Consider the following 24,609-nt stretch of genomic DNA (forward strand, 5'->3'; position numbering starts at 1 on the left):
CACTGAGAAGAAAACAAAATTTTATACAAAGTTTAATTTTTAATAGGTGTTGTGTGAGCATTATACAAAGTATGCAGCCAGAGCTGCCATTTTGTCCTTGGGTCTCTTTGGGTTCGGTCTCCTGCCCTTTCCTCTTCCTCGACCCTGCCTTTTCCCCTGTCCTCCACGATGCATAGGGTGCCTCGTGGCAGCGTGCTTAAGCTCCACCAGGTCCTGGAACACAGGGTCACAGAAGACACAGCCTGAATGCTGTGTCTCATCACCAGGGAGGGGAGACTTAGCTTTATTAAAATCCACATCCACAAGGGCCGCATCACATGACTCGCAGGTCTCTGGCGACACTCGCACTTTGTGGGCATTCTCAAAGAAGTGCACAATCACATTGCATTTGTTGCAGGCCATCTTCCACTTGGGACCTGACGTTGGGTCTAGAACCAGAACCCCGTTCTCGCATTCCACACACTGCCCGATTCCAAGCATGCTAAGCGAGTGCTGGCATGTTGGGTGGGTACACTCGTTACAGCCCATCCCTAGGGAAAAGAGTAAAACCACATCATCAGAAACTTCGTGTTCTATTTTTGCATTTTGCAGGAAATGTGATGTAGGATTTAAACAGAGCTAAATGTACTCTATATACCCTGAGAGCCCTATGCACAATACAGTGGGTTAAGGATGAAGTCTCAGGCTTAACTCAGTCTTCTCAGCCCAGAAGTCTAGATGTGGAAACAAGAAGAATTCAGTGGTTCTGGAGTAACAGACACCACCCCGACCCAAATGTTAAAATAAAAAAATCACCCAATGATATAAAATTGGGTCCAAGACTTAAGTAGGTAAGACCCCATTCCGATCAATCCATTACTATTCTGATGTTTGCTGTGGAACTACTCCATGGAAGTCAACAGTGGAGCTTACAGTATCAGTGAATCATAGCTAAGGTAGAGCTGAAGTAGGACAGGCAAAACTCTTGCCCTGCACTGCCACTGTGATTGCTCTGAAGAGTTCTCAATGTCACTGTACAATGAAGAGTAATGGAGAAATTTATAATGAAAATACACTATATGTCCCACTGAAAATAGATTTATTATGTCCACTTGTTGTCTCATATGGAGACTGTAAGCTGTTTGGAGCAGGGAACCACCTTTTATTGTGTGTGTATTGTATTACCATACCACGATAGAGCCCGAATCCACAACTGAGGCCTCTAAGGGTACCTTAATATGAACAAGAATCATGATGATAAAAAAAACTGGCATTTTAGCTAGAAGTTAGTCTCACATTTCCCAGGCTAAACGCACCTCTGACACTCCCCCCCCCCCCCCCCGGCCAAACCCCCCCCCGGCCCCCCCCCCCCCCCCCGTCTCTCCTTGAGTGCATGCCTCTTTCAGGTATCAGGCTGTGAGCCACCACTTTGCCTGTGGTAAAAAAAAAAACAAAAAAACACACGATTCCAGCACTCTCAGACCGGTCCCTGGGCTGCAGTCCCTTGTGTACCAATCATGATTGCCTCTGCAAGACTGACTTAGGTTCAGTACCTGCAGTTCCCATTCCTCCAGTAGCTACAAGTAGTGGTATCTAGTGACCAGAGAGCCCTCTCAAAGAAAAGTATTGTTTGTTTAGAACCAAAGCATTTCAGAGAAAAAGATCTTAAGACACTGACCAAATCTACACACATTCCTGTCTTTCCCTTAAATTTACCATTCCCTTGAAGCCAGGGAAGGCCCCAGTTGTTTCAAACAATCCTGCAGAACTTGTCAGCCTGTGTTCTCCAGGGACAGCTCATTGACAACTCCTCCCTTCCTCTCTCTCAGGATCTTTTATTTAGAGCCATTCTGTTTTCTTCTTGCCTGCTTTTACAATAGCCTCCTATTAAGCTAGGCCAATACATTCCTATGGGACGACCCAATAACCCAATATAGCTACACAGTGATTATCTCACTGATCAGGTCACGCACAGAATTCATAAAATTATTACACAGCAGCTCCATGTCTGCCACAATGAGATCTATGAAACTTACTGCATATTAGTCTGCAAGTTATTCTCATCGGAATGCTCAATAAGATGCATTGAATATATTGAGTGTTATGAAGGATTCCCTGCATGTGCAGAGAGGCTACTTTCTAATTTATTTTAATTTATAAAAGCAGCTGCAGTTGTCCATCCAGTGCTCAGGGTGCCCACTTTATAAACTGAGAAATAATACATTACTGCAAACAACAGTAAAGGGGTTTTCATATTTAAAAAAAAATCCCACTCCACATTACGGGTGTTTAGAAAAAGGCTCTATTTTTAACATAACTGGCCAAATCTGAGACTGATAAATATCATGATATTTTGCAAATTATTCATTTTGGGGAACTGTGGCAATTATTTTGCCAACACAGACAAACTTGGTGGAATTTATCGAAGTAAAATGGTCAAAAATAACTTTTTTAAAAATTAGAGTTGAGCTAATAATAAACACATTTAAAAAAGTTAGTGAATAAAAAGAATTTAAAAATTCGTTAATCCCCTATTTTCCCTGCTTTTAACTCATTGCTTTACCAGCTCTAGCAAGTATCTTTTCTCAGTCTAAAGGAAATTCACAGCAAGTATCAAGAAGATTAGTTCAGACGTTAAAATCAATCCCTGTAGACAGGGATCTATCAAGGAAATCCTGTTAGATTCTTAAGTGCAGGAACAGCCAGAAATGTGACTGAAAAAAATAGCACCTTCCTACTCAAGAGATCTGTTCCTGTGTATCTAAGTCATAGCCAATTACTTCGCTGACGAACAATTTTAAAGAATTTCTTTTAGCACAGAAGAGCCAATAAAGATGTGAAAGAACAAACTGGTTTCTACTATTCCTCATGCATCATTAACTGAACTAAAATCCAATTGCAGAACCTTTGTTAGTGACGATCAAGGGGCAGAGAGCAGGCCCCAGCTTGTTTTTAGAAACTTTGGTTAGAAAAAGCACTTTTTCCAGCTCTAAACTCGGCATATTTGATATGAAACCTTTGGGAGGCAACAGATATAGACACTTGTGATTTGGTTTCGAAGTTATTTAACTGAACAGAACAGCATTTTAACGTTTGTACCACTGACTGGGAATCTACTAAAATGCATCACAAAAGACCAAACAAACAATTGCTTTTAAAATGGTTACAATGTGGTTGATCATTCTCTCTCTCAATGGAAGCTCTACCTTTCTTCATGTCCCTGAAGGGTGGATGGTTGTAACAGTATGGACACAGTGGGTAGCTCTTTCCTCTGGATCCGGAAGACCATAGCACCAGCTCAAAGTCATCCAGGGGGCAACGCAGCTCTTTGTAGAGTTTGATGGTACCATTCTGGGGAAGGCTGTATGTTTCATCACAGTGAGAACAGTGCAGACGGCTTGGCTTGGCCTGGAAACAGAAGAAGAATCTCCAAATAAGCGACAGCTCTGATCCACTTTGTAAGGTTCAAAACCTCCAGTAACCCAACTGTTATTGCCACCTGGTCTGCTCCATGGGGAAAACCCCCTTTGGGCCTTTGGAGAAGCTCTATTATGTTTTACAGAGAGGCATCTGAGACGAGATACAGATGAACCCAAATGTATTAAGGCAAAAGATATTTTTAACTATTGATCTTCAGCAAGTAACTTTTGAAGTACAAACTCAATCTCTAGGTTACCTTACCTGGATGTACTTCATAAAACGATGGCATTTGCCACAGCGAGAAAGAGGTTTGCCTGTGGCAGCTAATGGTGAAAAAGACACTTCCATCAATTCATCCATACCTGCAGAAAAGAAATTGCATAGGTGTTGGAACCCTGCTGCTACCTTTTCCCCCCATGGTGAAAATCACCCTTTCTCTGCACAAAAAGTCTGAGAAAGGAGTTGGTTGGGCCAGAAGCAGATACAATATTTAGTGACAAACATGCTGTATCTGTACACTCTGTTTGCAAAATAAATATATGTATTAAAAAAAGCTTTCTAAAAAGAGCTGTAATGAGCATGCATAAGACACAATATATTTCAGCCAGTTTTAGTATTTTGCTTCTTAATACCTACCACTTTGCATCCAGGTGACAGATTTCAAGTGCGACTGTGTGTGCGCTGTTGTGATGGGGTGTATTCAGTCTTAGCAGCTCCCAGCTGGGGGCCCCGCTGTCCTACTACACCCCACCCCAAGAAGCAAGTTTGTCTACAGAGGCTTCTTCAAAGTGGCTATTTTGGAAACCACACAGACTTGGCCCTCCAAGGGCCTGAAGAGCTAGTAACAGCCAACCAGGACCCTGCTGGCCCAGATAAAAGGAGCTGTCTTCCCTTAGCACTTCAGTTCCTGGCTCAGAGTAGGATCAGAGGGGCAAGGCAGGTTGCTCCTCTCTGGCCAAACAAATGTAAGGAATAGCCACAGTTCGTTTTCTGGATGCATTTTGCAAAGCTGGGTTTTCAGGGAGAAAGAGGACCTTAGAACCTCAACCCTGGGATAGAAGGTAAAGCTAAAGGGCCCAGGAAAGAAGCAGCAACTAACAGAATTGAGAAGTACACATGGCCGTTTATAGGGTCCTTGGGTTGGAACCCAGAGCAGTGGGTGGCCCCAGGTTCCCAACCAGCCACAGGTAAAGTGGCATAAACCCCAAGAAAGGTCTGGAGCTTATTTGGGAGCCTGAATAAAGGGCTGAATTTAAAGGGCCCAGAGATGGGGCTGAAGACCCTAGGCGAGGGCAGACAGACTGTTCGTTTATCGGACTCTTTAATACCCTAGAAGGGGTTCATTTGGACTTGGTGACACTGTATCCTGACACTCAAAGGCACTCCAGAATGAATGCCCTGTTAACAGCTGTTCATTCAAGTTCTCTGTGTACCTAGCCCCTTGAAAAGTCTCCTAAAGAATTATGGATTCTCTCAACTCCTTACCAACAATTAGCCAGAGTTGGAGAACTTTAGGTGTGAAGGAGCCTTACCTGCAATAGAATCAACAAAGTAGTGAAACTTCCTTTTGAAGATATCAAGGGTGTGCTCCAGAACCTGCTGATAGTTTGCTTTGCCTTGAGCTATCAAGTTGAGTTGCTTCTCTACTGCACTGCGGATTGTAGGAAGCACCAGCTCTGCATCTAACAAAGTCAGAGAGACAATGGGGAAGCAGCAATTAAACAAGAAGGGAGATTGGCAGACAACACGGGGGGATTTGTCAGACAAATCTCTCTCAAAATGAACAAAGAATGCAAACTGAAAAAAACCCAAATTTTTAGTTATAATGCTAGGGATTACAAGTACATCATTCTCAGACAAATGTGATTTGTAAGTTGGCAGTAGCCTTTTAAGGTCTACTACCTGGTTTCTTCTCTATGAACCCTCTGGTCCCTAGAAATGCAGTCATTGTGCTTTTCCTCTCTCCCAGGAGGTGAAGAAGAGACTTTCTCCAGACATCACTGCAGCTCAGCACGTGGTGGGGGGACAAATTGTGCACAGCCTAAATCCTATGCTTCCATGACAAGAATGAGCTCTGCAGTCTGGGGTAGTGAATGATCCCTTAAAATCCCTCGGTGTCCAGGAACATAGTTAAATGAAAAGAAAACGACAGAAAATAAAACAGCAGCAACTGACCTATTTTGTAGTAACCATGAACCAGAACAATGCCAAGGTTTGTAGGTTTCAATCTGCGACCGCTCTCCACTGTGACGTAGTTCCGCTGGCAGATGTTGTTAATGTGAACTGGGATACTTGCATCAGTTCCTGTCACGCACAAACACAAATTACAACTTTACATGCAATTATTTTAGTCTCTCTTCCCCTTTCCTGGTTGTAAAGGAGACATTAACTCTCTCTCTCATGCCTTGGGCAAAGGCGAACATTCAGTTCTCCCCACTTTTCCACATCATTCTCCATTTCTCAGCTACTTCTTCCCTTCTTGTTTAATAATTCATATGTTCTTTTCAAATCTGCAGGAATGACTTTTCCATTACAAGAATTCTGCAACATGTACTTTGCTTTTAACTCTTTTGCTGCTTCCAGGGAGACCACTATTATGGCAACAGCTTTCTCGTATTATATGTTGTCGGCCAATATATATATATGAATGAAACTCCACTAGAATAAGGGGGATAACTAGGCCTCTTCAGCAGGACTGGAGGTGTGCAGTTCACTGTACTTAGGAAACAGTTTAGGTAAAAAATAAATATTATAATACTGAAATGTACATGCTACATTAAGATACCAGAGCCAACATGTACAAAGCATGCTGTAAAAGTCAGTCCTTGGATGGAGGGAGCACATATAATCTCTGGTTAATTGAGGAGTAACACTGATGGGGTTATACAAGGAATACGGTTTGGTGCTCCTTGGCCATAAGAGTAGTGGACACGAAATGAGATGAGGATAGGAGAGAAGGAGGAAGAAATGTGCAGGCAGATTCTTGAAGGCCACCTAAAAGATGCTAAGGACTTTGTGATTTGAGAGGAAACATAAGCCATCATTGAACATATTTACAGGAACACTAAAAGGCCATTCCTGACAGAGAAACTTCAGAAGGGCAACTCCTTGCCCTCTGGGAGGAGTATTACATCATGTAAGGGAGACAAGTTCCTACCAATGCCATGTTTTTCCATCAGTGTGATGAGTTCTGCTTCAGTCAGGTAATCGGGAGGATTTGTTTGTTTCTCCAGCAGTTTTACTTCACTGACTGGGAAAACATCTCCCTTCTCACAGTTGGGGAGGCTCTCCTCTAACGGGATGCTTTGCCAGGGCATAATCTCGGTGAACCCTGTAAATGAAAATAAATGGAAACTGAACCATTCCACAACTTTCATTAGACAAGATACTTTCTAATTCTAACTGGGGCTGTACTACACAAGTCAAGGCTGAGAAGCTGACTTAATGGCTGTTTGCACTGCCACACAAAAGATCATGGATACCAGATTCCTGTTCCCTAAGACAAGGCTGGGAGCATTAAGGAAATAATGCATTGAATCTGTAGAAGGAGTTGCTTCCACCACCCAACATTAACCCCTCTGTGTTGATTCTGGAATGCTGGTGGCAGGCCCCAAAAGTCAGCCCTCCTTGTCCAGAAATAGAACGGTGTGAGATCGAACTTCAAAGGGGCAAGAGGGGGTTTTTAAAATACCAAGTGTGATTAGGCAAGATTAGCACAAAGCCTTAAATTATTTCCTTTTAGCACCAACAATGAGTTTGCCTTAGCAAATATAAATAAAAGACTGAAGAGCATACAATCTAAAACAGTTCGTGTCTCCTCCTGTGTGCAGGGGCAGCGCTTCTTAGCATGTTGTGGGCACAACTGGAACAGAACTCCTAAAATGGGTCACACTGGGAAATCCAAGTGTGGGAATGAGAGCAAGAGTTGGTTTATTTATTTTAATATCTAAAAAAAAAGCTTTAAATCTTCTCCACCCCCGGCCTCAAAACCCCCGCTTTTAATTTAATTCCTCTTCAACTTTTTATTTGGGGCTAGAGAGAGAAGAAAGTCATAACTAAACAAACTGTTGTTCCCATGTTTTCCTTACCTGGTGAAATAACCATCTTTCCTACACAGGTAAAATGTTCAGGACCAATAATACAAGAAATGGTGGTTTGGAGATATTTGCAATCAGCGCAGAGAGTGGCAATGAAATGTCTAGTGATATATTCATATAATCGCCATCCATCACCGCCTGAAGACACACAACACCTTGTTACCCACATAAAATCTACTCATGTTGCTCTATAGAATACTCGTTTAAAAAAAAAAAAAGTTTTCTATAAACTTTTCAGGAAAAACTGGCACTTAAAGTTAAACAAATCTAAAAGTTCACCTATTTTCTCTTTTAATATTTCTTTCTTGAAGTTCCTGTATACCCAAAACACATTAGAATTCTGCACAATAGCACCTTGAGTTTATTTAAGCTATAAGTCACCTTAGTTCTCATGAAAGTGAAAGATTAGTAGCACTGGAATGAACTAGGCATAGGTCAGGCAAGTGCTACGCAAGTTTCCTCACACATGTCTGCTACAGAACTGCTGCCAATACTCTCTTGAGCAAAGAATCCCAGTTGTGCTATATTGTGAGCTGATTTCGTTGTGTGCGCAACTGACAGGATTAGGCCAAGATCCTCACATTTATTTTTATTTATGATCTAAAATCAGGATCTGAACTTGCATCTCTAGTGCTAGAATACTATTGCTGTATCCCACTGCAAAAACCTAACCCCAATTTTAGTCCTATTACTAAATTCTAGTGGCCACTCGCACAAGTGTTACAATAGATCACCTCTTGCTAGTTTTAATTTAGCACAAAGTCACAGCTTACATTTCATTGAGTTTCCAATGCTTCTGTAATAGTAATAATTAATTCATTATTATTATTAGCAGCAGCATTTATAGTATCATCTGCAGATTTCAAAGCACTTTACAAAGGTGGGTAAACATCATTATCCCCAATTTAAGGTAGGTCAACTGAGCTGCAGAAAGGTTAAATGGACTTGCCAAGATTTCACATAATGAGTTGCCAGCACAGCTGGGAATAAAAACACAGCTCTTGATTCCCATTCCCATGCCCAATGTGTTCTACCTAGCTGTAGGCCTCTGTAAAAGGGCTATGCAATTACTCAATCCCCTAACACTCTTGCCTTTTCTGTTGAAGCTATGACTATTTTACTGATCTATTTATGGAAAGTTGAAGGCATTCATTAAAACTATAGATTAGTGCCAGCATCTCTTTTCCATAAAGATTTTAATTACAGTTTTTAAACAACAGTGTATGGATTATCCTTTTTTTTTGAACTATACAAACTCCCTTTGAGAGATCAGAGTACAGGAAGGCAAAAATTAATTTAAATAAAAAAGACAAGTTATAGAAAATGCAAAAAAAGTCAGTTACTTTACTAAATATTTCACTTACAATCCCATAGAAAATAAATTCAGACTTAAAAGCTGTCATTCTATTCTAAATCCACTCTGTCAAGCTTTGGTATTACAGCATACATTGATTGCCCACTGAACTTAAAGGTACTGTAATATACAGGCACAAGTATGGTATTTCATCTTTAGCTCTGAATTTCCTTGCCATTATGAGTTTAAGTCAATTTTCAATATTAATATAATGTAGTTTTCTGTACGTTAATCTACTGTTCCTTATACTTCTATTTCAGGATCAGCGACTCAGTTTTTCCTGAAAATACCAGTTGGTGTTTCCAAACCGTCTCAGGTACCCAGCCCTCTTGCAAACTCCTCTGTTTTTTTTAATGGTAAGAATTGTGTGTACCTAGTTCTGCTTCTGTTGCAGCTCTCATTGGAGTAATTGGAGGATGGTCCCCTGCATCATGACCTTTCCTTGGACGATTAACACCTTCTGACAGCAATGCCTTTACCTACACAAAATGAAAAGGAGAAAGCAGAAACAAGTTAATACATCAAGTCTCTCTACAGACTAATCTGCTTACAGATCAAATCCATAAGAACACAAACCACAGAAAATAGTTACAGATTTGTATATTGACTACTTAGGTCTATAGACCATTAAGAGATGCTTGTGCTATTTGAGAGCATGGATTTCTTGATACTGTTTTTCCTAGAACACTGGCCAAGAAAGAACTTGTAAAGCATTTCAAATTTTGCTTCATATACTTACTGTTTCTGCCCAGTAAGGGTTATTAGTCTGCTGTCTCAAAGATTCTTTCAAGTCAAAGTTTTCTGGATAGTGGGTTGTTTCAGTTCGAGGGTAGCTAATATAACCCTGAGTATAAAGTCGTTCTGCTATTTGCATAGTATGTTGTGGACCCATTCCTGGAAGAAAAAAAAAAATCATAGAGCTATGCAGAAGATTAATCTCTGCCATAGCAAACATTTTCCCATGACAGGTCTTAAATGCACTACTATGGTGTGTGTATTTTCTACAAAAGCCTTTCATGACCAGAATCTGCTACTTTACCCAACACTTCACTGCTGACAAATTCTCTAAATTGTATCAATTCTGCTTTGCTAAAACAATGATCTTATATTACATTGTAGCTAGTAATCACTTGCCTGCAATGCTAACAAAGTGTTCTAAATGTGCTTCATTTATTTCATGAGATGAGTCAGAACCCAACACATTTTCTCTTCAGAACAGTTTTAAAACTGAAACTGTTTATATCTCCACATTATCTACATACCCAAAGCAGCGCTGGCAACTCGTAACATTTCCACCGTGTTCAGCGCCAGTGGTCTCTGCTTTGCTTTCTCCTTCTTACTCACAGATTCTACCTTAAAAAACAGAACAGCATTTCCCCAGTAAGTTCTGATCATGTTTAATTCGCGATACTAGCATTAGTTTCATAATTCATCATCTAACAGCACCACACAGGCTTGTATTATCTATTTTGTTTTATTCTCTGGGCTAGTGTCCCCCAAGTCCTAAAATATTTCTTATTTCAAGGAAATTTGATTGAGGGAAGTTTTAGTAAAGGTTGAAAACCTAGCCCTAATATGTCTTTGTGCTAGAGGCCAGTTTAGCCCCAAGGTTAGAAGATGGAGAGAGGTAGCTTACTGATGGGAGAAGGGATAGCTCAGCGGTTTGAGCATTGGCCTGCTAAACCCAGGGTTGAGAGTTCAATCCTTGAGGAGGCAAAATCAGTACTTGGTCCTGCTAGCGAAGGCAGGGGGCTGGACTCAATGACCCTTCCGGGTCCCTTCCAGCTCTCTGAGATAGGCATCTCCATATATTATATTATTACATCTTTACCTCCCACCCCCTCAGCTGCATGTCACTTCAATCAGCTAATGATTCAGTCCTTAATCCACGTACAGTATCAGTTCTAACTATGATCCACATTTTTAAAGGCTTCATCCACATTCTTGGAAACTTGCTGGGTTTAAGCACATAAATCCAAACATACTGTCAAACAAGTACTGCATAGAATAGAACTGGCAGTTAATCGGCTATACAGACTGTACAATACTATGTATGTATGGCTTCTGTTTTAGGGTTTACCAATAAAAACCCACTATACCAAAAAAAAAAAAAAAAAAAAAGTCTCCAGATGTTTATCTGAAAAATACCAGAAATTATTACTTGTATCTAAGGGCTTATCTATGCAGTAATGTGGACTACTGGGGTGTGATTTCTTAAATACATTACTTCGTCCGTGTAGGCTCTGCTGGTGCACACAAAAGGTTCCCATGTGCTTTTATGTAGTGCTGTCTGATGGGTCTATGCTGGTTATGTGATATATATGCATCTCTTCATCCTTGCAACCGATACCTGTAATCCCTCATAACCCAAGTCTGACCCCAGATGTACAGTACCTTTCCTCTTAACTTGTGTATATTTAATTTTAAACATAAAATTTTAAATCTGTTAAAGCATACTAGGAAAGATTTACAAAGAGACTACTCTTTATAGTATGTACAAACAGAAAGCCTGGAAAACCCCTATTTTTGGACATCTGCATAAAATTTAAAAATTGCTAAAAACAAACCCCCCAGAACAGAAACCCTAACCATACACACAACCAAGCGTTTCACTACAGGAATATTGCCATATAAGTAATTAAATTCTGATTTATAAAGTATAAATAAAAAAAAATCTATTCAGCAAGGACAAAGCAGTATTTCTCAGCAGGTTTAGTAATACAGACTTCTTGTCTAAAGGAAGCTGCCTTCCACCATGAGTGATGTCAACTCCCAAAGTCAATATTATTATTTGTATTATCAAGCGCCTAGGTGTCCCATCCATGGATGAGGACCCCAATGTGCTAGGTGCCATGGGAAAGGGGCTTCCACTAAGAAGACTACATGCCTGTACCACTAAAATGACGTGAACCACAATCATAGCTCTTCTACCTTTCATTCTGCATGCACACCAAATGGAACTAAAACCAAGACAAAAATTACTTAGTACTTAAGCCATATGATATATGGCTTTACTTGTACTTTCTACTGTTCTTACCTTTGCTTCTCTTGCCATCTTTGTTATGTTTAGGAACATTTGAGCAATCTCCCGATCGAACACCCTCACTCTATCCCACTCCAAAGTGAGAGAACTTTCTTTTTCATGGTTCACCTACCGGGGGGTAGGGGGAAAAAAAAATCTAAGTTTTTTGTATTTAAGTAGAGGCTGACACACTCAAGCATTATTAACTTCCAGGCACCGTCTAAAGCCTCCTTTTGCATGGACTTCTGAGAAAGATGTGGATTCTTAGGGCCAGGGTTGTAGATGGCCTAGCTGGAGTTTCAGGGTCTGGTTGATAAGTTTCATTGTACTTGTAGAGTAGTCAAATAACTGAAATGTTTAACAACCGATTTAAAGTTCCTTAGTGATTGTGGGTGTTTTAAATGACATGGAATAGGCAGCAGATAAATCAAAATAGTTTGTAAATATAGATAACTATTCCATTTGTAATTATCTTAGACAGAGATGACTAATACAATTCAGTTTTAAAATCCTGATTGTAAAAAAGTATCAACCTGCACCATCCTGGTAAAGATGCTAATAAACTTAGGCTCTTGGAGAACAGAAATCAACATTTCATGTTAACATTCAGGAGAAGCATATCATGCAGGACTGGTAAAGGAAACAAGAACTGACACACATTAACTTTCATCTTTTCATTTAAGATAGAGGAGTCTATTAGTAGCAGGATGATAAAAAGCTACTTGTTTAAAGAAGTCAGTGTACACACAAACACAACTTTTTGGTTAGTTCTCAGAGCTTCAACACCAGCAAGGCTAGTGAAACTGGTGTGAGCTATCAAAGTATGCAGAGGACTCACCTGGCAATTAGCACACAGAGTGTTACACTTTGCTTCAAAACTCTCAGTCTCAGCACTGTGTTTTTGACAGGCTAATTAAATCATGTATTGACTATAACTAGAGGATCAGTGCAGGGACTTACTTATCTGAAGCAACCCATTTTGAGTAATCATTCTGGCTGAATCCAAGTTTAGACTGCTAGGATTCAAGAAGGCTGACAAACTGTGCATATAATCACTTTAATTTAAAGCAGACATCTTTGAATCTGTTCTATGAAGAGTGATCACATGCATATAAAATTAATAAAAATCCATCAGTTCTTTAGACTGTAAATTATAGGCAATCTGAATTCTAGACAGCTGTTACAAGTGCATAAGTTAATACATAGAGACAAAATAAAACTAATTTTACTGATAAAATGTGCACTAAATTTCACATATACAAAAACACACAACTATGAATGGCATAAAAAGCTACCTTGGCTTGCAGCACCCAATAAGTTTCAGGTTTGAAAGACTGGATTTTATCATGTCTTTCTACACAGAATCCAAGTGTCGGGGTCTGACATGGCCCAAAGGAGATGAGTGAACTGTCTAAATTGCCATATTTCCCCTGAAAATATTTAGTCTGAAACCTAAGAGAGAAAATATTGACAAAAATTGTTTAAAATTTTTTGTATGTTAATAAATTCTATTCCCTTCAAAAGGGGAAATTTTCATAAACTCACATGGATACATATCAATGTAAGGACACACAGACCTCAGAATATTTTTTCAAGAGTGACCAAAATCTTTAATAGTCAATGTAATAAATAAATAAATAAATAAATAAATAATCCTTCCACATAGGATCCTGCTACCTCTGGAAGAGACTGGGAAGAGGGACTGAGATAGAAGTCAGGGTATACAACATTTTTAGAGCCTGGTTCAAGAAGACTCTTTAGCTAGAGAACATATATATCAGAACTGCAATGGACAATCAGTGGCTCTTTCATAAAAACGGAATTAAATTTCACAAAAAAGTTAAAATTAAAAAGAAAATTAGGGTTACAGTTTTAATTAAAAAAATATTATATGTATAAACTAGGTAAACAACTATCAGCACAAGAACAATCCTCTCTGTTACCTTGTAAATGCGCAGCCAATTCTCAGATCCAGCTCCTGACGGGCGTCCACTGACAGAGCCTCATTACGATTGGGTTCTCCCAGGCAGTTCATAGCATTACAGATGTCTGTGTCAGTAATGGAACTGAACTTTGCTCTGTAAACTGTCTTTTCAGTGCCACGAGGTTTATTCATAACAGGAAGAACAGCATCAAGAACCTAAGGGAAATAGAAGCAGGTGTTAACAGTAATAGGAGGGCAAGGGTTTTCATGTCTGTGCATCTCTATAACAAAGATTACACAACATAATAGCCAATATATTACCCCTTTCTTCCCACCAATGAGATTTCATGCTTTTCCATTAATATGCTGGCAAGAGCAGTATTGCTCATATACACATTAGAAACACATTAAGGAATAAGCACATCATAAGCACCTATTTACTAGACACTGGCAGATGGTGAAAGTGAAGCACTATTTCTAGACAAGTGCAAAGAAGAAATTGCCAAGCAAAATCCCATGGGTGAGTTCACAGCATCACCCTACAAAAGTTTGCCAGCTTCAATCTGAATTAACCGTTTAAGGCCTCAGACAATTCAGTCATTATGACAGTGCTAAATAAAGCTGCAGATGAACACTATTTTATTAAAACCACTAAATAAAACATAGCAAAATCCACTAATGTAGTGTGTTAATCGCAGGTGTGGGATAGGTACAGAAGTAAGGTTGTACAAAGTGATACATTATATCCTTTTGTGGAAAAATTGTTAATTTTAATTCTATACCTATTGTGTACCAAATCCAAATCCCTTGTGCACTTTAAGGTGGCCTCTACGAGCTAAAATTTCTACCTTCCCAATTAACAGAGCACTGTGGTGGCCAAGTTTTTACAAAGACAGTAAAACAACTATTCCAGCTGTGAGATGTAGAAGGACCTTCGCCACAGACAAACAAAAACTACAAGATTGATTTATGATTTTCAACTAGTGCCCGTGACGTTGAAAATCCATGAGTTATTCACCAAGTTATTCCATGCCTTAAAAATCTACTAGTCTAATTTGTGTAGCCTTTAGTACATATCCACAAACTAGTAAAATGCCTGGTAACACAATGTGTAGTAAACCTACATGTGTTATGGTTTTATAATAAAATAGTAATGAAAATCTTACCTCAAAACAGATGTTTTCCCCCTCCTTATCACAATCCAACCATAAAACAATGTAGTCACAGCCTCTTCCTTCCACCTATAAAAGAAATTAAAGTTTTCCAACAATTGAAATGCAACTTCCTTCTGTTCCTAACTCTTTCAATGTTAGTATATTTATCTTCTACACTTGTGAACTCAAATTCCAAACTGGTGATGAAACAGAGACTTTATTTGGGGGAAGGGCCACAGTAGAAGGGAAGAGGAGTATAGTGGCTAAGGCATGGGACTAGTAGCCAAGACACCTGGGATCATATTCTCCACCTTCCTTCCTCCCTCCACTTTTTCAAAAAAATCCACCTGAAAAAAAACCAACTTGTTCTGTGAATCAATATAGTTATAATGAACACACACTGGTGTATGATTGTACTGTACCTACTCATGCCTTTAAACTAGAAAAATCTCAGAGCAAAAACCTACTATTTATTTGGGATCTCTTAATGACTATACACCTCAACAGCTTCCTTGCATCTGGATTCTATTCCTGGCTCTGCCACAGACAGTGTGTATAACCTTGGGCTAGTCCTTTAACCTTTGTGTCTTAATTTCCACAGCTTTAAAACTGGGATACTATTATCTCATCTCACAAGGAAGTCATAAAGCTTAATTCATTATTTGAAAACGCACTCAATCCTCAGAAGGACAGAAGTGCAAATTGTTGTTATGATTTCCAAAAAGTATTATTTTGTAAAAGCAATCACCCCCACACTGCACATCCAGCAATACAGCTGCCTTCTGGAGACTGCATTTGTGGGGAGTGGTAAATAAAGGACATAACTAGTTTTAATAAACAGCTTACTTTCCAGGGCTTATGCATGCTACAAATGAAGTGAATTGTGAAATGATGAATTGTGTGCCTGTTGTGCCTATTGTACAAAGTGACACATCAAGGGTCAAATTCTGAAAGCAAAGGCAAAATTGAATTCAATGGGGCAAGGATTTAGCACTAACCAAACAGCCGCTTATAACAATAAAAGAGAGAAGGCCTGGTGGATTAACAAAGAGCTGTAGCGAGGAAGACTGAGGCTATGGCTACACTACAGCTTACGTCAGTGTAAGTTATGTTGCTTAAGGGCATGAATAAGTCACCCCTCTTAGCGACCTAAGTTGCACCAATCTAAGCACCAGTGTGGACAGTGCTGTCAGTGGGAGAGCTTCTTCTGCCAAAAAAGCTACCTCCGCTTGCAGGGGCTGGAGTAATTAAGTCCACTGGAGAGCTTTCTCCCATCGGCTTAGAGCGTCTGCACTAGCAGTGCTACAGTGATGCAGCTGCACTGTTGTAAGCCCTGTAGTGTAGCCATATCCCCAGATTTAGGAGCACACTTATCTAGCTCTTTCCAGATGGTATTCTAGCACACTGAAAGGCACGACTCCCAAGATACGGGCTGCGGTGAAAATGGTGTGACAGTCAGGGTCCAGACACCAGGGGTTCCAAAGAGGATGGAGCTAGGCTGTTCTCAGTGGTGTCAGATGACAGAACAAGGAGCAATAGTCTCAAGTTGCAGTGGGGGAGGTTTAGGTTGCATATTAGGAAAATCTTTTTCACTAGGAGGGTGGTGAAGCACTGGAATGGGTTACCTAGGGAAGTGGTAGAATCTCCTTCCTTAGAGGTTTTTAAGGTCTGGCTTGACAAAGCCCTGGCTGGGATGATTTAGTTGGGGATTGGTCCTGCTTTGAGCAGGGGGTTGGACTAGATGACCCCCTGAGGTCCCTTCCATCCCTGATATTCTATGATTCTATGAATCCCAAAGAATAAGCAACTGAATCAACTGGTTATATACAATGTTATTGTGTATAAAAATATGTCAAATAAGGTCTTATGAAAGCTTGTAATGTCCTAGACTTGATGGTCACTAGGAGATATATGTATTAATTCATAACTATAACCTGTATACATATACATGTGAAGAAAGTTGTAATTGTAACTATATTGCATTACCGCACCACCTCCTAGCAGTGTGGTGAGGCAAACAGACAGGGAGGAAACCTCCCAGGGCAGGCTCCAAGCACTGTCCAGTCAGGAAGAGACAACAATGGACAATTAAAGTTAATGGGAAAATCCTGAAACAACTCGAAACTGAAAAGAAACCCCCAGTTTGAGAGACACATCCCCCTTCCCATGAATTACCATAGTCTGAGAAAAAGGAAAAAAAGACTACAAAGCATTTGAAGTGAAGGTTATCCAGAAACCGAGGGGCAGCATCTAAGTGAGGTGCTGTCTATGAAGCAATGGATCCCCTCTAAGACAGAGGGCATGCTGGGAAACTGTTCAGAGGAAACAGGTAATTTGTATTAGGAAAAGGGTATTTAACTAATATTGTACAGAAGTGTAAAGCCTGTGATGGTTTATTTTCTGTGTAACTTGTATGCGTTTGCTTTTCCTTATTATTTAATCTTTGAATCTATGATTTTTCTATTAAATAATTTTTTTGTTTATTTCTACCTCAAGCAGATCTCTGTTGTGCAAATTGTGTGGAGGGTATGTGCCAAAGTGAACTGAGAATTGGGGGCAGATTTCACACCTTCTGGGTGATAAACCATCAGGGAAAAGTCCAAGTGTCAGGTAGTTAAGAACTCGAGAAGACAGATTTGGGAGGGGACTCAGGATCAGAAGGGATTGTTGAGGTCACTCTGCACAAAGTAACTAGCCTGGGGGAAGCCAGGGTGGGATTATGCTTGCAGGCTGGCTACTGGTGTCAGAGTGCTGAATCATAACAGCATAGCATTAAGACATCCGAATTTACAAGACAGGGGGTGAAAGAGAACATTACTGGTCTGGGTGATCTCCAAAATGTTACAGATGGCTACAATTCAAGAAGTAACATATATTTCGGACTTTGAGAAACCACCCCCGCTTTGGGGGCAGAGTTGGAGGACATGTTACAGTGTTGTGGAGGACATGGTACCCTTCCAAAACCATCCGAAAGGAGAAGGAAATGGTTGGGGGTAGACAGATTCAGTTTCCACTATTAAAATGAAGCACTGTAGAACCTCACTAGTTTACACTAATCGCCAGAAGACAAAGATATGGGATTTTGTTACCTCAGGTGGCTCCCGATCAGCAGCGTAGCGGGGGTGCTAAGGCAGGCTTCCTAACTGTCATGGCGCTGCGGACCTTGCTATGCCCTGGAAGGTTCCCGGCTAATGGAAGTGCAGAGCCGGTGCTCTGGGCGGGGGTAGTGCACAGAGCCCTGTGGCTCTCCACCCGCCTAGGAGCCAGACCTGCTGCTGGCTGCTTCCAGGGTACAGCGTGGTGTCAGAACAGGTAGGGACTAGCCTGCCTTAGCCGGGCAGCACCACCAACAGGACTTTTAACAGCCTGGTCAGTGGTGCTGACCAGAGCCACCGTGACCCAATGCCTTACATTCCATGACCCAGTACTGGGTCGTGACCCGCAGTTTGAAAACCACTGATCTAGTCTGACCTCCTGTATAACACAGGCCCTACAACTTCCTAAAACTATTCCTTATAGTATATATCTTTTATAAAAACTTCCAATCTTGATTTAAAAATTGTCACAATAGAGAATCCATTATGACCTTTGGTAAATTGTTCCTATGGTTAATTACCCTCACTGTTAAAAATGTACACCTTATCTCTAGTCTGAATTTATCTAGGTTCAACTTCCAGCCAATGGATCATGTTATACCTTTATCTGCTAGACTGAAGAGCCCATTATTAAATATTTTTTCCCTATGTAGGTACTTATAGGCTGTAAGGGGTGACAATTTTAACGTTCTCTTACATTCAGGGAGCTCAATCTATTTAGCTTATCAATCACTATACAGCAGGTTTTCTAATCCCTTAATCATGCTCTCCTCTGAACCCTCTCCCATTTATCAACATCCTTCTTGAACTGACCACACCACAAGTGGATACGGTATTCCCGCAGCAATTGCACTAGTGCTAAATAAAGAAGCCAGATAACAAGGTAATCTCAAGCAGGAGTAGAGAGGTTATGTATCCAAGGACTGCATTAGCCCTTGAGGCCACAGCATCACATGGGAGCTCGTGTTGAGCTGATTATATACGGCCATCCCCAAATCTTTTTCAGATTCACTGTTTCCCAGGATAGAATCCTCACATTGTGGATATGAAGCCTCTGTTCTTTGTTCCTAGATGCATACATTTAGTCATGCTTGTAGTTAGAGAGAACACTAACCATTTAATTTCTCCCCTCCCAAAAAACACCAACTTTAAATAAATATATGGAGATATATCTATCTCATAGAACTAGAAAGGACCCCGAAAGGTGAAGTCCAGACCCCTGCCTACATCGCAAAGAGTACCTGTAAAAATTTCACCATAGTCAATTTGGGGTTAGCTTCTTTCTTTTCTGTAGGGGCTTTGCTAAAAAGTTCTGCTGGATCCACTTTGTCCCAATTGTTATATTTTCCTGAAATGGGAAAGAGTATTAACTGGAGTTCTAAATACCTTAAATGAAACATTTATTGTACAAACACATGGCTTTCAAAGCTTATCATAGCATGCTGTCTTCAGAAATAGCATTCTTTAGGGAAGGTCAGTCCTTCATACGCCTCCACCAGGTACCATAATGACCTCTAACTTGGATTTATATTAAGATCAGTCATATTTTAAAGGGACAGCAATTAAAAACACATTTCTAAAGGAAATTTGTTTTGTAACACATTGCTATAATTGAAAGATTAAAGAGGAGAAAAAAAGCTATTTTTCTCTATTTCGGCAATTTATTCATTTTGAGCATTTAACAGTCCTTTATGCATAGTCAATTTCATTGTTCCTCCTATATAGTCAGTTGGGTCACATTAGCTTGTTTCTTTTATCTTCCATATCTCAAAGTCATTGTTGATTGTAATTTCTAGCATTAACAAGTGCCATACCTCTTCAAAGCACTGTGCAAACTATTAAATCCTCCTAACATCTGTGAGGTAGTTAAGTATCATCTTCATTTTAGAAATTGAAAAACAGTTCTCAAATGACAACTTCAATGTCACAGAGTGAATCAGTGACAGAGATAACATTAGAAACCAAGGAGTTCCTAGTTTCCAGTCATGTACTTAAGCCACTACACAATGCCTTGAATATTCCATCACATTTTAGACAGTGCCCTTTTAATAATATTTCGCATTTATAAAGTACCTTCCATTCAAGCATCTCAGTGTGTTTTACAAACTTGAGCAAATTTAGCCTCCCAACTCCCCATTTACAAATTAAAATAATGGAGGCAGAGAAGGTAAGTGACTTGCCCTAGATCACACAGAGTCTGTTACACAGTGTCAGGCATGAAACCCAGAGCTTCCGACTTTAGTCCATGTCTTAACCTGAAGGCTATCCTTCCTTTCACCCTCCTTTCTCTTATCCAATTTTCACTGCAGCGCCGACTCTGATTTTACCATCAAGAGTTAACTTTGCACCAGTGTTGTTGTTTTTTAAATAGTTGCACAAACTGTGCAAATTCAAACAGATAACAGATAGACAATACCTATGAAATCCAGAGTCATCACATGACCACACACAGATGTCATTTTGAAGTGGACACACTGTCCTACGAATGATCCAGTGTACTCATGCACAGAGCATGCTCCGTTCAGCCCTTTATGAGAGGACATGTTTCCTATTACAATAAAAATAATAATTATTAACAGGCGCTAAATACTGAAAGTAATCTTGTTTCTTGCATCATGAAATTCGCTCTTCCCTCTGTTTCTAAACTCAGATTTCCCTGAAACTCTTTTCCACACTCTAAACAAGTTTCTCTCCTGCCAACTCCCACTTTTGGGCCTTTATTAACATATCACTTTATATTTGGAACACCCATCTATTTAAAATATCCCAAACTTCCTTCCTCTCCTCTTTCAAAAATTCCTTCTGAAAGCTCAACTTGTCCTGTGGATCAATACATGTATAACGAACACATTCTGCTCTATATATGATCTGTACTTTTACCAGCTCATGCCTTTAAGCCAGAAAAACCTCAGAGCAAGGGATCTGCTATTTATTCGGCATCTCTCAACAACAGTACACCTCAATGTACAGTAAAAATACTATATTAAATAACAAAAGCAGACTCCTGTCACAGAAGCTGCTACATTATTTTTCAATTTTATGGTTGTCTGAGGGGACGGGAAAATGAAATGATGTAGGAGAGCTCTAGAACAATCTTTTAAATTCTGAATGCCATGCAGCTTCCCCATGATCAGCTGTCTGCAGCTGGCAGCCCAGATTAACATTGGGAGGTGACAGCTGCCCAACAGCATCCAAGTTAGCTGTCCAGGGCTTTTTTAGCTCCCAACTTCCCTGAAGTCCAGTAGCCTTTGTAACATGCAATCAGTAAACTGCTTCACTTCCAAGCAAAGCCATATGCTTACATGTTCTAATGGATTTAGTCCCTACAATACAAATATCCTGTTTGTCAGAAAGAGAAACAAAAAAGACTGAAGAGATTAGCAAATTTTCCATCTTACCTCTTGAGAGGATCTTGGCTATAGACTGAGCCAGAGAAGGCTTCTCTGCAACCATAAACACTGTCTTCATTTTCAGTTGAGGAGTTCAAAGGGCTTCACGCCTTAATCATGGAATTTTAGCTTAGCATAAACTACAGTTTTTTCTCCCTGTGTTATCCTTCGACCTAAAAAGAAAAAAAAAAAAAACAGCTCGAAATTAAGTGAAATCATTTGTGGAAAAAATGGTATACAAAAGTGTGCAACAATACACATTTTCCTGTTCCTATTCTTTTTCAAATAGCTATTCCTTTCCCTTAGCACTTTTTTAGCTACTCCTGTGGTTACTTACCAGTGGTGTCAGCATTTCTATTAACATGCAGAGGTTTATAGCTTGACTAAGAATTCACTCCAGGATGAAAGCTGCAATAGTTTTCCAACCAGGAACTCCTTTGGGGGCTTCAGACACTTTTAAATGACTGGAGAAAATAGAAATTTCCACTTTCGGAAGCCTAGTTTAAAATCCCATGATTTTTTTTTTCCACTCATCAAACGCAACTTTCCAGGATGGATGGTCCATAATGGGAACTAGCATTCTTAAACACCGTTTTTCCAAGTCCAAAACAAACAAAGTAGTTCTCTCATCCCCCATCCTCCTTTCCCAGGTTATCTAAACCAGTGGTTCTCAACAAGGGGTTCGGGGCCCTTGGGGAGGCCTCAAACAGGTTTCAGGGGACCCACCAAGCAGGGCCAGTGTTAGATTCACTGGGGCCCAGGGCAGAAAGCTGAAGCCCCGCTGCATGGGGCTGAAGCCCAGGGCACTGAGCCCTGCCACCCAGGGCGGAAGCCAAAGCCCGAGCAACTTAGGGCTAGTCTACACTGGCAACGCTAAAGCGCTGCTTTAACGTGCCTTGTGTAGTTGTGGCGCTTTCTAAAAAAACATCTCTACAAGAGGTGTAGCTACCAGCACTGGTCCACTGTCTACACTGGTGCTTTACAGCGCTGAAACTTGCTGCACTGGGGGGGGGGGGTGTTTTTTCACATCCCTGAGGCAAAAAGTTGCAGCACTCTAAATTGCCAGTGTAGACAAACCCTTAGCTTCGTGTGTGTGTGGGGGGGGCTGTGGCATCGGGCCACAGCCAACTGCCCTGCTTGCTATGCCCTAACACTGGCCCTGGCTTGTCTAAGCAGAAAACCAGCTGCAGACGGGATGCCGCACAGGGAGCGCTGTGCCCGGCCCAATCTCACCGCAGGAGCGGGGCCCTGTCACTGCCCAGCTGCCCGCCCCTGGGGGTCAGGCTCCCTGCGCCGGGGTGAGGGCAGGCCCCACCCGGGCTACAGGCTGCCGGTCCCACTCCCTCCCTGCTCAGCCCAGCAGTGCCTGGCCGCTTCCGTGGAGACACCCCGACAAGGCGAAGTGTTCCTGGGCCCCGTCCCAGCCAACTGCCCTGCTTGCTATGCCCTAACACCGGCCCTGGCTTGTCTAAGCAGAAAACCAGCTGTTGTGGCACAGGTGGGCTGTCGAGTTTTTATAGCATGTGGGGGGGGGGGGGGAGAGGCACCTCAGAAAGAAAAAGGTTGAGACCCCCTGATCTAAACCACAGTCCGATTCCCCTGGCTCTGGGTTGCTCGGGTCTGAAACTCCTGAGCGACGCCGGGTGTTTCACGACGCAAATTCCACAGGAAACTGATTTCATTTAGTTGTAAAGCGACTGTAACGCTCGCAGTCCCCGGAGGGCAGCGGAGGCGGCTTTCACACCCTGTGGTGACACCAGCGCTCTGGGCCGCTGTCACCGGGGGCCTGTGGGCGGCAAGGGCCCGATCTCGCAGACAGGATGCCGCCCAGGGAGCGCTGTGCTCGGCCCGATCTCACCGCAGGAGCGGGGCCCTGTCATTGCCCAGCTGCCCGCCCCCGGGGGTCAGGCTCCCTGCGCCGGGGCGAGGGCAGCCCCCACCCGGGCTACAGGCTGCCGGTCCCACTCCCTCCCTGCTCGGCCCAGCCGCTTCCGCGGAGACACCCCGACAAGGCGAAGTGTTCCTGGGGCCCGTCCCGGCCCCTGCTGCGCCGCTCGACGGGCCGAGTCCCGCCGGGGCGGTACCGGGGTCTCCCCGCCAGCCCCTGACCCAGAAGGCGCTCCCCGTAGCGGCACGCTCACCGGCCCCAGAGCCTCCGTACGCCGCCATTGACACCGCAACCACTGCCGGGTCACACCCCGCCGGAAGCTGCAGGGGACTGACCCCCCCCGTTCCGAGAGAGAGAGCGCGCGCCTCGCCGCCCTGCCCTCAGGGAGATGTTCTCCCCCCGTTGGCCCCGCCCCCTGGCCTCAGGGAGATGCTCTCCCCCCATTGGCTCCGCCCCCCCCGTCCTCAGGGAGCTGTTCTCCCCTCACTAGTCCCCCCCCACTGACCCCCCCCGTTCCGAGAGAGAGAGCGCGCGCCTCGCCGCCCTGCCCTCAGGGAGATGTTCTCCCCCCGTTGGCCCCGCCCCCTGGNCCCCCCCCCATGGTCCCCCCCCACTGGCCCCGCCCCCTGTCCTCAGGGAGATGCTCTCCCTCATTGGCCCCTCCCTCTCCCCCAGGGACAGCCTCTCCTGCCCCTCTCATGGAGATGCACCTCTGCCTTCCCACTGAAAGCATCCAGTGAAGTGGGCCGTAGCCAGGGCTGGCACCAGGCACCAGCTTAACAAGCAGGTGCTTGGGGCGGCCAAGGGAGAGGGGCGACACCTGTGGCAATTCAGGGGCGGCAGGTCCCTCACTCCCTCTAGGAGCGAAGGACCTGCCGCTGCCAATCGCGGCTTTTTTTTTTTTTCCAATTGCCGCCGCTGATCGCGATCGCGGCTTTTTTATTTTTTTTGCTTGGGGCGGCAGAAATGCTGGAGCTGGCCCTGGCTGTAGCCCACGAAAGCTTATGCGCAAATAAATTTGTTAGTCTCTAAGGTGCCACAGGTACTCCTGTTCTTTTTGCGGATACAGACTAACACGGCTGCTACTCTGAAACCCCTTCCCTGTGCCTCCAATGCTCCTCTCTGCCCCAGGGGCTCTCCCATGCTGGCAGGCCGTTTCTGCCTGGTTTTTTCAAGGCTGTAACAGGGCTTTAGCCACCCACTCCCTCAGGCGCTCATTGGCTGGGAGGAAATCTGCTCATGCTGGCTCAGCTCCACTGGCGTGAACCACACTGGTACCCCAGTGCT

At 42.4% G+C, this 24,609-nt stretch overlaps 1 protein-coding gene across 3 annotated transcripts; it reads right to left on the reverse strand.

Annotated features, from left to right (window-relative positions):
• Positions 1–19: 19 nt before the first annotated feature.
• Positions 20–23,722, reverse strand: TOP3B (DNA topoisomerase III beta). 3 transcript variants are annotated; one of them, XM_034791420.1, is made up of 18 exons: positions 23,576–23,722; positions 21,444–21,607; positions 20,462–20,593; positions 19,287–19,393; positions 14,963–15,037; positions 13,816–14,012; positions 13,168–13,324; positions 11,888–12,001; positions 10,113–10,203; positions 9,590–9,744; positions 9,224–9,329; positions 7,488–7,634; positions 6,557–6,730; positions 5,575–5,703; positions 4,932–5,081; positions 3,661–3,761; positions 3,186–3,387; positions 20–530 (listed from the first exon to the last, which is right to left on the reverse strand). In XM_034791420.1, the coding sequence occupies exons 2-18, from the start codon at positions 21,511–21,513 to the stop codon at positions 61–63; spliced, it is 2,577 nt and encodes an 858-aa protein (XP_034647311.1). In that variant the 5' UTR covers positions 21,514–21,607; positions 23,576–23,722; the 3' UTR covers positions 20–60. The 3 variants fall into 3 exon arrangements, with proteins under 3 accessions (XP_034647311.1, XP_034647313.1, XP_034647312.1); XM_034791421.1 differs by lacking the exon at positions 23,576–23,722 and adding an exon at positions 21,772–22,185 and having other exon boundaries at positions 61–530; XM_034791422.1 differs by lacking the exon at positions 7,488–7,634.
• Positions 23,723–24,609: the final 887 nt, after the last annotated feature.

The sequence above is a fragment of the Trachemys scripta genome, chromosome 15 (genome assembly GCF_013100865.1).
Source record: "Trachemys scripta elegans isolate TJP31775 chromosome 15, CAS_Tse_1.0, whole genome shotgun sequence".
NCBI lineage: Eukaryota > Metazoa > Chordata > Testudines > Emydidae > Trachemys > Trachemys scripta.